General features: G+C 37.2%; 1 protein-coding gene across 1 annotated transcript; it reads right to left on the reverse strand.

Annotated features, from left to right (window-relative positions):
* Positions 1-4,641: 4,641 nt before the first annotated feature.
* Positions 4,642-14,529, reverse strand: LOC114461163 (lymphocyte antigen 75-like). Its single transcript, XM_028443038.1, has 6 exons — positions 14,445-14,529; positions 13,710-13,755; positions 10,849-11,238; positions 9,749-10,072; positions 9,280-9,371; positions 4,642-4,969 (listed from the first exon to the last, which is right to left on the reverse strand). Exons 2-6 carry the CDS (start codon positions 13,744-13,746, stop codon positions 4,835-4,837), a joined length of 978 nt encoding a protein of 325 aa, XP_028298839.1. The 5' UTR covers positions 13,747-13,755; positions 14,445-14,529; the 3' UTR covers positions 4,642-4,834.
* Between the last annotated feature and the right edge of the window lie 715 nt (positions 14,530-15,244).

The raw sequence follows: 15,244 nt of genomic DNA on the forward strand, positions 1-15,244 counted from the left end.
TCACATCCTGTTGGTGTCGGCATTGGTTTCTATTGGCAGTTTATTCAGAGTAAAAGCTGCAGCGGATGCGCCCTCACATCTCTGATGATGGGCTGAGATTTGTGCCAGTAGAAACTGAATTGGAATAGTTGGTATTGAATTTGAAAGTAACAACTTGAAATTGAATTTGCTGTTTTGAAACTGAATTAGTAACTTCAAATTGATTTTTTTTCCTGTTAGAAAAAAAATAATCATCTTAGTTCATTCTAAAAATTCAATATATTTCTGCTTCTCAAATTTGGATTCACTGCACGCAATTTAATTTTACTACACAGACAATTTTTGTTGAGCAATGAATCACTGACGGCCGGTTGAGGGTGTGACCATATATATCTATGATAAATATGTATTTATTTATTACATATATATCTATATAGTCCTGAAAAAACTTCAGGCTAGTAAATTTACATGGAAGTTATGTTTAGACTTTGTTAATTTGTTGTTTTAATTTGAAGTGTGTGTTTATGTTCACCTGTGTGTGTATAGATATACTGTATTTGTATGTAGATATTTTTATGTGCATATATGTCTTTTTCCCCCTCAGTCAAAGCTCTCAAAGACACTTATTTATTGTTTGCAGACTTACCATTTGTTGCTTAAAACCCTGACCCTCCTCCTGCGCCTATGCTCTGATCTATATTCTTATATTCAAATATATATTTGTGTATGCCAAACACATATGGGAGCCCTGATTCACCTTATTTGTTGATTTACAATATTATTTTTTTTTCTTTAATGTACCCCCTCATTGAGAGTTTGTATTTTTGAAAATATTCAATAAAAAAAATGTATATATATTAATGGTCACACTCAACGGGCCATACCAGAGTTTTTGTAGACATAAACAGGAGTTCCATGAATCAGTGATTGATTGCTCAACCTCACACAGAAGTGTGTCTCTGTGTAGTGAAATTGAATTGCCTGCGTACTTTCAAATTCAGTACCAACTATTCAAATTCAGTTTCTCGCGGCACAACTCTCAGATCATAACTGATCATTAAATATGTGATGAATCTTGTGACTTTTATACACTTAAGCTGTCACTGTCAGCCGGCTTGGCTTGGACAGTGAGATTCAAGATGAGAAGAGTTTGATGAAATGGTAAAAGTCATGGACGACTTTTTTAAGAACACTGAAGAAATACTCTCCAGGTTTATTCATCGCTTTAGTTCTGATATAATAAGGTTTTTGTTTATCCTCATATGAGTTGTCTCAATTCTACCTTTAATACGTCACGCTCGCCAATGCTGGAGCCAATCAGAGAGAGGCTGGTCACGTCTAATAGTGATGTTGTTTGGACAGTGATTAAACCTGAGAAGGATGAAGATCCTCCTCCAGAGCATCCATGGATGTATATTAGAGCCACGTTCAAGCTTTTTGAAACTAAAAGTGATTTGTATCAATAATGTAATGCAGCCAATAAAAAGGCTGGTTAGTTCAACTGAAGATGCTCCGAACATTGGATTTTATTAGTTATTTAGTGTTTGTTGAATAAACCGCATGCAACTTAAATGTTAGTACAATATGTTGTTTTTGACAATATTACAGGTGTTAGTCAGATTCACAAACTTTTTTTTTTTGATGAAATCAGCTAAGTTAATAAACTCTTTATTTGTGTAATGTTGATCCAATTGATCAGCTCTTTGTTCATCCTGTGAATGATGGCGATTGGTTGTTTTTATTAAACTCAAACATAAATGTGATGGTGGTTCATGACACACTCACAGTATTATTCAAGTATACTATAGCAGTGGTTGTCAAACTTTTTTGGCTCAAGTACCCCCTTTCTCTCATTTCTGAATCCAAGTTCCCCCTTTGTCCGACTACAACATTTTGCTTTGAAAACTATTTAAAAACAACTATAGAGCATAATGATGGATATGTAGTGCAATGGTTCTCAAACTTTTTACTGCATTTTAGTTTAACTAGATTAACATTTCACAAAGTGAAAGTATAGAAATCCAGTTGTTTTAATTTGAAAAATGAATAATAATCAAAATAATTTCAAAAATCTGTTTTCTATTTCAGGCGACCCCACATGCTGTCCCAAACCCAAGGTTGAAAAACTAGTGGCTCCTGCATAGATTTATTTCGATTGTTTATATAATTTCCTCTCATCTCATCAAGACTGACACTTTATTTGTTAAATTTCCTCTCTCTCTCTCTCTCTCTCTCTCTCTCTCTCTCTAGTACTCTAGTGGCCCCTGTAGTTCCATCACGTACCCCCATTTAAGAATCACTGTACTACAGTAATATAAACATGAAACACATCGTCCATCACTATTTTCTTATTTACAATTAAGATGATAACTTATTAAGAGTTTTAATTACTTTCAAGTGTCATTTTTTTCATGCAAATACATCAGTAATTTTACTTCAGTAATATTTTGACTGAGCTACTTTTACTTGTATTGGAGTAGTTTTTGACAAGTATCTGTGCTTTGACTCAAGTAATAAAAATGAGTCCTTTGTCCGCCTTTGACGGATTATGGCCCAATAATGTGTGCTGCACTCCCTTATTTTAACACTAGGTGAAGCTGCTCTCAACAAGGCAGGATGTACGCAACAACAAAAGCTGATCAAAGAAGAAACAGGAGATTGGTTTAATAAGTTTGACAGTTTTTGATTTAAAAAAAAAAAAAAAAAAAACTTCGTGATTTACAATAGGTTTGAATGTGCAAAGGTCTCTTCAATGTTGGGGCTACATTTTGGTGAAAGTTACACATCTGTTGTACATTTGGTTGATTTGTTGTGAATTTTCAAAATGATTAACTTTAGGGTTCTGTACTTCAAAGCTGGATAAGTATATCCTGGATTTAACTCCTTTAACGGGCTATATCTGACCAAACATTCTCCGTCAGACATCACCTGTACTACAAAGCGAGATATAAACACGCTCACTTAAGCGAGTCGATTTCAGTCAGCCTACTTGTGATAGGGGAGGAGATTGCCGCGTCAGACCAATCACAATCACGGACAAAGTGTGTAGACACAATGTTTTAAAAATATGAAGATTTCAAATCCATAATTCAGACCAAAAACAACACTGTTGCTGCAGAAATATCAGAAAGAAATGAAATGACATATGACAAATACAGTTTCACTTTACACAAAAGTGTTTTTATTCAGGCAGTCCTCAATTTATCACACACACAATACAATGAGAGCACATTGTTTCACTGTCGTAGGTTCCTGCTGAGACTGACACTAGCTGGGTTTCCATTACAGATTTTTGCAAAATAAAAGCACTATTTCTAAATCTCAACAAAGACTTTCAATGTGTTTCCATTGAAGGTTGTTTTGGGCAAGAGCCTCGTATCGCCCGTGAAATCTCATCCCGCGAGACTTTGCTGCAGAGAGATGGATCATCCAAACCTCCTTATAACACTCTGTATTCCTTTGTTGTTTCATGTTTAATGTGACAGCCAGATAGCGCGCATACGTCTTTCCAATGTCGGTAAAATGTCACTTCCATTAATCTGTTTTTGTGCTGGGGCTCTTTTGGCTATGCTGCTGAAAATACATTTATGATCATGAACTGTGTCTCTTTTTATTTTGTCAACACATAATAAGCTATTTAGTGGTCGTATTTTGGGTTTTGTTGATGTGATATTGCCATATTCCTATCAGATTTAAGTAAATACTCGACTATGGATATGGAGATATTTATACTAATTAAATGATCCGAGCTAAATAAAGGTTAATATAAGCTGTAGAGAGGGCGTGCTGAGCATCTTTAATCCATCTTTGTAGTACATGCCCAAAAGGCCACTTTTAGGACGTTTGGCCTGTTTTTACAGCTGATGCATCTGGGTTTGACTGGAGCTTTGTGCAAAATGTAGTGATTGATCAAGGAAGAAGAATAAAGAAAAACATTTTCCTCTTACAAACATTTTATATGCAATTTCTACGTTAGCAATATAAATCATTGAACAAAGCAAAACAAAGAGGACACACATTAAAAAGTACTAGTTTCAATGCAATCAGTGATCACATGTTACAATAGAAAAAGTAAACACCCAGGGCCTGATTTACAAAGATCTAAAATAAAGAGTACACACTGTTTGTTTCCTGGTGATTTAGTCAGATTTGTGAGAAAGTGAATGTTATATGAAGCAGTTTACAGCTGCTGCATCAATACACACAAACAGTTCCAGCTTTGGTAAATCACATTAATCTGTTTACATCATGACTGATCATGAACATATTAATCAGAGAAACATTTCTCTGTGTGCACAGCTAGTAGATCCCCTGCAACATGTTGCGGCGTGATGTCACATTAACTCATTCACTGCCAGCCCTTCTCAGAGCAGCCAACCCCATTTTGCCAGGTGTTTTAGATGATTTTCAATCTGACACCTGAAACCAGATTCTGAAAGATTAAAGTCTCTAATTTCATCAGAAAAAATAATTTTCGTTCTTCTGCAATCAGCAGTTGAATAGAGGCAAGTCTCACACAATTCGCCAGTTTGTGACAAAAAAAGCTGAGAAAAACAGCTTTTTCTAAAAAAAAACTATTAGTGACTTGAAAGCAAATGTTTTTTTTTTCTTTTTTTGCTCTAGGGTCACCTCAACATTAGTTTCCCACTATAAAACTACAAAAACAACACTGAGACCCGGCTTTTGATGGCAAAATTATTATTATTTTGCTATCTAGGTCAGAGTTGAATGGTTTTCAGGCCCTGAGTGTATTTCATGGACTAATCTGTTTATATGGATAATAATGCTTTTAGAAATGCTTTGAGTTCAGACTGTCATCTAAAGGCACTGCATACACAAAGGAAAAGTCTAACTGCTAACGACACCCATGTTCTTCTTCCTCCCTGGCATTGTTATGTATCTTCTTGTGGAAGACATTTCCATCAAGTTGCTTCCTCCATCTTATAGTCACCATTCCATCTATGTTTAGGTTTGCCATCCTTTTACGGAGCTGTAAAAAGAACAAAAATCATTTTTGAAAGCAGAGTGTAAAGGTGCAATGCTGTTGTCCATGCCATCCCCTGATTGGCTGATATCATTTACATTATCATCCATTGCTGCTTCTCAGTGACACGTTTGAACCAATCAGGTGAAATGAAAGATACTGGACGTACTTTCAAAGCACACGATTTCTGGCTGGATTTTTAACCATGTAGGTGCTCCATCACGTCCTGTAACCTTGCTCTGATCAGTCCATAAAAAATAGGCAGATTTGGACAAAAAACATCCTATTGATCTGTTGATGCCATTGATCTGAGTTAATACAGTAACAGTCTGTCAATCCGTCCGCAGATGATCTGGAAGATGGTGTACTGACCATCATCCATCAGCTCTGAGCTCCTGAGTCGCGATGTGTCATCACACTCTTATATGCGCTCATTGTGCCATCATGAGTAAATTACGCATCTCTGATCAGGTGACTCTGGCCTGACATCAATGCGACACAAGACTTTGAAAGTCAAAACATGGAGGGTAGACAGGAGATCACTGGAGCTGTGTCCTAAGCAACATCAATCCATGGATCTCCGCACACACCGATCCTCCGCACCGGAGTGTACACACACACACAAACACACAGGTTTTAGGTTTCCAGCTGTCTCTCTCTCTCATACACACTTTTACTCACACTTTATTTTCTCTTTCAGTGGATGTTAATATTGACTATTGTTTAATTAAAATAATTTTCTTGTAATTAGAAAGATGAACAGGAGTCTTTTTTTTAAATCTCTGCTGCGTTTTGTGTCAACATAACTGCAGCAATGATCTGCGTGTGTGCTTGGACCTACTTGTCATTTGTGCTATTTTCCTATGCTAAAACCATCACCGCAAACAGTTCGAGATTTGATGAATTACATTGCGCCGACTGCATTAATTCATTTGCTTTTTCTCCTCCTACATTTTTGCGCCCCTTGCGAGCTCCGCCTACTATATGTATTCATTAGAGGGAAATGCGTTAAATGGATTTAGGGCACTCAGTAATGTGCAGCAGCAGCGTACCTCTGATTCCCTGGGGATTGTACTCCTTATTAGCGCGTGGAGTGACGATTGCTCATGTTTTAATACTTCTAAACCTTTTATGAATTCGCCCCTCAATTAGCTGGTCTTCTGGAAGTTCCTAAAGTGTCTAGAAGTAGAACAGGAGGCAGAACGTTCAGCTACCAGGCTCCTCGCCTTTGGAACCAGTTTTTGTACCGGAGGCTGCTACTCTACACTCAGTTGCAGGATCCACTGATCCACCACTGCACTAATGAACAGCAGTGGATCCTGGTTGCCACTATATACATGCACAGAGCTCTTCTTCATGGCGTAGACGAAACAGCAGAGTGGGAACTGTCGCCCCCTGTGGTCACAGATTTGTTCTGGTCACGGATTTTGTTTATCAAATTTCGGTAAACAAAAGAGGTTTACATCGACTTTTTTTAACTTTTACAAATTTTTAGAGCAACCCAAAGTATCACAAGTTGTCATTTTGACTGAAAAATCTGCTAAATGATCCTGAGTTCTTTCACTCCTATAGAAGTCAGTGGGCTGAAATGGGCAAAACACATCATCAGTGATGTAATTTGGCGGCGCATAGGGTAAAGTAGTCCTAGTTTTAAAAGTTAATGAAATGAATATGGTGCAAATAAATGCGTTTTGTTAGGCATCTTTTAATAAGGATATTTAGAAGGTTTTAGGTCACATTTGTAAAAACAGTGGAAGATCCCTTTAAAATTGAGTTTTTTCTTCCCACTGTCACTAGCGCATTGAGATGACTGTTGTAATTTGCGCTATATAAAGTTGAATTGAATTAAATTTATGATATGAACCTTCAAGCTTTGACCCAAAGCCGACGGCGCAAAACCAAATCCGACGTGTCCGACAGACATAAGGTTTTTATATCTGTGCCCTACTTGAAACAGACAGTTAAAACCTAACTTTTTCCTCAGTGGTAAGTCTGCTTTTATTAACAAATAACTGTTAATGTCAACATCAGATCAGTGCACGGGGAAACAAGCCCACTTTACATAATCCACGTATGAAATATGAGGATAATCCATGTTATTGTGCAGAAAAAGGATTGTTTCAACAGTGGATGCTTCAAACCTGTCCCTCTCTAGTCCATGGCGAGGACAGCGTGCAGCTGCGTATCAAACGCACATTAAATCTGCCTTGACCGTTCACACTTAGGTCTCATTGAAAAAATCCAATCTGTATCAGACACTTTTGCCACGCAGCCTTATTTTCCTACCTAACTGTCCAACATGAGTCGTCCCCCTGATAGTCCCAGTGAAACCATCATCTTCTCACTGCTGTTCTTTAGACCTTTCCCTTTCACCTCGCTGGGATGCTTGTGTCACAGATCACTATACTCTTAAATCTAACCAAGCAGCAGAAGATTGGTGGTGAAGCTCTGGAGTTTCAGGACTGTTTGTCTCTGTCTCTGCAACTTTGACACCAAGACTAGTCAGGGAGTGCAACCCCCTCCAAGCCCCAGATCTCCTCTTTGTCAGATATTGTCAGTTTTCTGGATTAATGATCCTGATCATGGTATCAGGATCCTTCAGATTTAAAGCCTGGGAACTAATTTCTAGCACGTGCATTGCTGTTAGGGATGTCCCAATCAGGTTTTTTTGCCCCAGAGTCCAAGTCCTTTGATTTTGAGAATTGGCCGATACCAAGTCCAGACCCGATACTTCTATAATACATTAAAAATATAAAGAAGAGCAAAAAAACAGATCCAGGATGTCCCTTATTTATTTTATTCACCTTATTTTAGCATTCAACCCTAAACAGAGCACTTCTGTGACATAGCTTGATCAATCAAACAATAAATTTAAAGAAAATTAACTTTAGACTTTAGTGCAAGATTAAATAATATTAAATAAAAATGTCTAATATAAAAATTAATTCTGCCTCATCTTAAAATACCCAACAGGCATGTTAACAAATAAGTTAATTTAGGAACTGTACTCTTGCTTACTCTCCTCATTTAGTTTCACAGATTGAAATGTCTGTTTTTCTTGATGAAAAGTATGACAACTTTATTTTGTTGGCATTGCAGGTTTAGAGCATGTAAAGTATTAGCTGCTTATTAAATAAAGTGTGTGAGGTCTGCAGATAAAGGTTGATTTTGGGGTTCTCATCTGGTCTCATCCTGGGACCCACATACTGTCACGGTCATTAAATCACGACCCATTTATTTAATTTTTTTTTAGAATTCAACCAATTAAATTTAGTTTTTCAAAAATAGCTGTTGAAAACATATACATATATAATATTTTTTAAACCATAAATCTATTATTTTTCCTTGCAACATGCATTTTACGGTGCACAAACACAGACACGCGCAAACAAAAACTTGTACGGAGCAGACCAACACGCCCTCAAACGTCTGTGTGCAGTGCGCACACACACTAGCATCAGGCTAGTTACCAGAGAGGCTAATGATACGTTTGGTCTCTTCCAAACAGAACAAATGTTGTAGGAATTTACCTGCTGTTGAACTCCTTTATTCACAAACGTTGGAGAACTTGGGTCAAACTCTCCACCTCCGTTCTGCATCCAACTTGCTCTGCATCCAAACAACACACAGGGCTTCTCTTTTTGACACAACTTCTTCTGTGTCATCATGTTCTACTAGTTCTGCAGCTTCAGAGCTTTCTTATCCATTTACACCGTAACCAGTGCGCTACTGTTTACCTTCGCAGGTCAACATTGAAAAGGCTCCGGTCTGACACGGCACAGTGTAGCGTTCCGAACGTTGTGTAATCAATATACAGGTACACCGGTATATTAAAAGATTACATCATAACGAAAATATATAGCAGTATTTGGTATGAACCAGTATACCGCCCACCCCGATAATGATAATAAATATACAAATATATTTGAGTCCTGATCGGGAGATAACGTCCGATTCCGATCGAGTCTGAAACCATGCAATCGGGCGTAATTTTCGATCACGTGATCGGATCGGGACATCCTTAATTGCTGTCATCCAACAGATTATCAAAACAGGAAGTGAAATGGAACGTATGACTAGAGAGTGTAATGCGTCGTAGAACCAGCTCAAACAGCTGAACATGGTAATTGTATATTGATATATTATATCATCCCCAAGATCTTATCACTCATGCCTTATCCCATTTCGGATATTTCCTAAGTCATCAAAACCCCGTCCACCAAACAACAAAAACAGAACCTCCTTCGCAAAGAAATAAACCCTGTGAGCATCCACTCCATATCAATAAGTGGGCAGAGCTTCACTGTCACTGTTACCTCCTCCAAAAGGCCATCCTGCAGCTTTATCATGTCCACAGAGGGCTCAGACACTCTCACCACGACCTTCACCACTTTCTGTTCAATGTAATCTGTAAGAAGAACAATGAGTGGATTGAAATTCGACCTTAGTGCTGGTTGAAGGAGGAGCTAGTGAGGTACAATGAGACGCATGTAGCCTGCTGTCTGTGATGATTCCTGATCTTTTCTCTGTGTATTCTTACACATCGGTCCATTATGCCATATTAGCTGTTGGGATGATCTAAAAATATGTTTATGATTGAAGTATTTCTTTTTATTTGTATTTTGTGGGGGCATAAAAACACAATTTGGGGGTCCATCCTCAACCCTCTTAAACTTCTACATGGTTAGTGAACTCAGATCCCAGAGTAAAATATCTGATGCAAATGCCCATTGATGATAGATCATATCAATAATGGAATATAGATATCATTCAATCAAAACTCACCTCCATAACAAACATAGCTTAGTGGGGTGTGGCAATTCATATTCATCCATTCATCATTAAACGACGCTGTGCAGATGGCCGTACCATCGCCGGATGGTTGATGATGTGCCCAGTTGGTTAATGTGACATTGCTTCCATCTGACCACTTCCATGATTCCCTGTAGAGGCCAATCCATGCCCGTTTGTAGATAAGTATTTGACTAATAAGATCGTTGGTAGGTTGGTCCTTCACGATGGCCAGGTCGGTGTAAGTAGATCTGCAGAGGTCTCTGCCGTAGTTCCAGGTGTAGTATTTATCTGCTACGAGGGTTACGTTGGATGGATCTGTAAATGTGAACATTACAGTCTTTTACTCACTAATGCTGAATTAATATGAAGCTGTAAACAATAATACAAATATGATGAGGCACTGCATTATACAGCAAGCTCTGTGATTCCAGTCTACAGAAAATGTTTGGGTATTTTCAAAGAATGAAAAGTATAAACCCTTACGTCATGTATAATGTTAATGTTTATAAAGAAGGAAGCTTCAGCTCTGGAATCTAGTTTGTTTGACTCAAACTCACATCAGTTTTCCAGTTCTGTCAATAAACATGTATAATTTACTAATGTGCATGTAAATCAGAATGTCTTTTACCTCTTTGTGTTTGTTGCTCTCATGATGTTGGTACCTCAAATAGGTTTTCATTTCCATTAACCATGCACTATTTGGAACTAAAAGATTTACACTGTGAGTTTCCTTGTCACCTGAAAAGCTGGCAATAAAAAAGGAAAGATGTGGGGGAGACTTATCTGCTCATTGCAATAATGTGTTAAGGGTTTGTATATATATAAATATATATATATATATATATATATATGCATCCTTACATGCAATAATGGGTTATTTGGTTTGTCCTGATCTATTCTCGTCAACAAACCGATTACAGCATGAATGGCTTTTTCTTTGTTCATAAATTGTGATAGATTTTTTTTTTTTCTTTTCGTGAATGGCATATAAAAAGTTCATTTAAAATTCATTACTTGGGGGAAAATGTGTAATAATTTAAAAAACACAATTTATCAGCAACATCAAAAGGTCAAACAGTTTCATTATTTACCTCCTTTGTAGCAGAGGACAGGATTTACCCAATCACATGGTTCATCTTGCCACGTTCCATCCGGGAACATTATCGTACAAAACCTATTGTAATTCTGACCACCGTTGGGTTCATCAACATCCCAATTCCTGTATCCAGTGTCAACCATGCTGGAATCCTGCTCTTCTACTGACCACTTCCACTTCCACTCCTCCTTCGTATCGCCGTACAGACCGAGCCAAAATATTTGACTCGGACCCAGTTGATGCAGTAGTTTCAAATCCTCCATGTTGGTCACAGATGCCAGGTCAGTGTACTTTTCTCTACAGTGATTCTGAGCGTCATTCCAGTTTGCAGCATTTTTGATGACGAAAAATTTCTCTGACAAACTGGGACTCAGGAAACAACTTCCTGTGGGGATAAGACAGGCTTTCAGAGACTTCCAGCAAACACTTGAATGTGAGTTAAATTGACAGATTTTTAAAAATACAGCAGCAGCAAAGACAAATCATACAGCTGTAACAGAGTAAATTCAAGACAGAATTTTAAAAAAACAAATGAAAGATCTCTCCTCGTCCAATCGTCTCTCTCTGGCCCTCATTTATCAACCTTGCTTTTATCAAATCTAAGTGTTTGTTTGCTCGTACAACAGGACCAACATTTAATCTGACCAATCCCAGCATACAAATGATTGGGTATTGATAAATGTGGCGGCTAAATTTGATGTTGCTCCTTCCTGTTTCGGAGGCCCCGCCCACTGAGGTCAAACAAAGAAAATTTACAAGATGAAAATCGACATCCTCACATCAGATGTGGAGCAAAACAAGTATTTGATTTCTGAACGTGTGAAAACTGGACTCAGGAGCTCATTTAAACGCTCTGTGGAAGAGAATCATCTACTGAGCAGGTGACGTCTGCCCACCTGTGTGCGCTGCGCTTCACAACAGAGATCCCGGATCATGGATATGATGTTTATACATCAACTTCAGCCCGCACACTTGAAGCAATAAATGTAACGATCGAATCCTTTAAAAAAAATAAAAATGTTTTTATGTTTATTATGGCTTCAGCCAAATTCCCCTATCATTCATCACATTACTGATTAAATACAGTATCGCATTTGAAAAAGTTTAAGGTACACTTTAAATTTTAAAAGCATGCATGAGGTCCTATTTCCTCTGTACAGCCGACACAGGCTGCGCTGCAATGTTGTGGAAAAACTGATCAGGTTAAAAATAATGTCACACTTTCTCTGGGGTAAACAGCAGCGTTCTCCCAGTCCAAAACAAAACAAAAGAGGCACTGCGTCCCATGTGCATGTGCGCTCCTGCTCAGATTATTTACCAGTGGGGTTATACAAAAAAGTGATATGTGTGATGACGTGGGCTTTTGAAAAATGTATTCCATTTTGTTTAATTTGTTTTAATAATCTGTTTTGATCTGTTCGTATCCCCAATATTAAAGCACATGTATCCAGTGTTGTATCATATATCATGTAGAACATCATAAATAGTAACACTGCTTAATTTGAGCAACTTTACTCACTCACACAAGTTACCAGAGGGTGCTGAACATTTCAAGCTGCATTTTGGATTGCAGCAGTTCATGTATGGTACCGCAGCAAAATGAAGCAGAAAGCATCTGCCGTCCTGATTTCATCATGAATTTCCAACATTAAACAATGCGTCGAAGCAATTTTTTGTATTCAACATTATCAGTTATATTACTAATCATTTTTGCATTATTGTTTACTTTAAACACATTGTGGTTAGCGCAAATCTGGCCACAACCTCAAACTTATGTATAATGGACACAGGTCAGATAGTTTATGAGGCCATTATTGTCACAAAACTATTTGTGTGTGCATTTTACAATCTGTGTGTCTGTGCCTTGACTGTGGAGAGAAACCAGGTGCAGCAGACTGGTCCAGTTCGCTCAGAATGTGACATGCTTAAGGTCTCGCTCTAATTTCCCTGTAAATATCCAAATATCTCAAAAACGGAACAAGATTTTGCCATTAGGACTTTGAATTTCAAAACAGAAAATGACATAGGTCAATAAATATATATATTTATGCCTGAACATGTTGAGCTTAATAATCAATAAACGATTTATTAATTCTTTGTTTTTTTGTATTGTTGCCATTTTAATGCGGTTGTTGATCACATTGATTATTGATCAATAGTATTGCTTCTGCCTGTTGAACTGTTTATTGTCCAAATATTTCAATTGTCAATAAAGAAACATCAGCACCATGTTGATGTTATATTTACAATAGTTTTCTTTATTCTTTTCAACGATGGCTGCATTCCTACACTTAAAAAATCAAATTTAATGTGGAAGTAATCCAAGTAATCGGATTAAAGTACCCAAATTGAGTAATGTAAGGGATTTTGTTACACTTTACATTTTTACATGTAATATGTAATCTGTAACTGTTTACATTTTGAAAGTAACCAACTCTGCTCGTGGTATTGCATGAGATACAAGTTTAAAAGTTACAGATCGCATTTGCCAAATGTGTTCCAAAAGTCCCGTGCACAGAGATGGCCAATAGAGTGTCCCGGTTTGATGACACACGCATACAGATGTTAATACAGACACACAGATTGGATTACACACAAATCCCAATTCTACACACACTGATTGAAACACACGCACACAGATCAAGGTACAGAAACACGGCTTGTATTACGCATACACAAATAGTTTTGTTCCAAAAAATATACACAGACATTATTTTCTTTGAGGGAGAAACTCAATCCTCAATCATGGTGTTTCTTGCCTGACTGCCACAATCTGACCAATGATCTCAACAATTCAATTACTTTCAACTCTAATCTAAGTAAAAATTGTATTTTGAGGTTTCTGGGTGCACTGACCTGATATGATCACCACAAAAAGCACGCACGCTCTCATCCTGTACACCTTAAAGACAGAAAAATCAGTGGTCAATACTTTACTACAGTGAACAAATACAGTTTTTGATACTTTTGTGTTCAGGGTTTAAATAATATTACAATTTAAAAGAGTCTAAATGAATCCAGACTAGAGAGTCTCCGTTTAGGGAAATGAGGGAGGAATTAAATTTGTGAAGCTGAATCGGACTAAGAGGCAGATTTACTAAGATCTGAAATAAAAGACACTAAACCTCTTAGCTCGTTGCCAGTCCTGAAAGTATTTAGTCACGTGCAAGCACATATTCCCACTGTCAGTTTATTTACAGACTCAGTTCTTCCTAAAACATGCATTTGGAAAGTGGCAGGGAGTTAATTATGTGAAGAAAAACCACTGACCTACAAAGAAGATGCATTAAGCCTTAATAAAAAAAAAAAAATACACAGCTCTCTGCTGAGAGGCAGTGATGTAATGGCCCACCCAGCAACAATTAAACAATTAATAATAATAATAATAATAATAATAATAATAATAATAATAATAATAATAATAATAATAATAATAATAATAATAATAATAATAAAAACAAGTTAAAAGCAAATAGCACACTGCATAGTGTTGTGAAATAATTGATGTCTATTAGCATACAAAGTGACAAAACTGTACATTACATGAAATAGCAACATTCAAACAGAATTAACAGGTGAAAGCGTTCTTACCCAAAAATGTCCACCAATGTGAAGAGTTCTAAAAGTTGAAATGCATCATATAGCGGACAAAGGCTCTTATGTTGTAGAGGAATGGGATGGGAGAAGTCAGACTCATTTGTTTGCTGGACTGGAGGAGATTTGACTGATTTATCTCTCCTCCTGAGTCATCAAACAAAAGCTGCTGTGAAAATAACAAAACAGAGTTTGCTTTGCATGATGAAGGCAAATAACATCTGTTTAAAGAGTTAGACTTCTTAGCACCACTTGGTAGAAATAATAAAACTTAATACTTGTTCATAATGGGATTATTATTGGGAGGGATATAAAAAAAAAGGGCAGTGTGTTACAATTTGTCCAATTTTTGTTTGTTAGTTATTGATTATATTTTTGTGTAAACATCAACTGCTCTTAATTAAAACTTAAAAAATGAAATAAAATAAAAATGTTGCAACCTACCAAATAACACGTTCTCCAATTCGTAAAATAATCTTTAAGTAATCAATAAAAACAATAATAAAATACGTCAAAAAAAGTCAAATTGTTGGACTTCACCAACAACAAAACAGTACTGAGTCTGTGCTACAGGGGCTACAGCGATGGTCAATGACATTCTGAAGAGACAGTGCCTCCCCCAGCCCACCAAGCGCAGGATGAGCGGGGTTAGGAGTCACTCCATCATGTCAAGGTATTAACTCCATCTTGCCCTTTGTGCTAAGGAACCGAGACACTGGAGCTCATTCTAGGCTGCTGTTCTGAAGCTCTTGAGACGCTGCTTTTGGTGGCAGGGTTTGAAAAATCTGCGCACCCTT

The sequence above is a fragment of the Gouania willdenowi genome, chromosome 3 (genome assembly GCF_900634775.1).
Source record: "Gouania willdenowi chromosome 3, fGouWil2.1, whole genome shotgun sequence".
Taxonomy (NCBI): Eukaryota; Metazoa; Chordata; class Actinopteri; order Blenniiformes; family Gobiesocidae; genus Gouania; species Gouania willdenowi.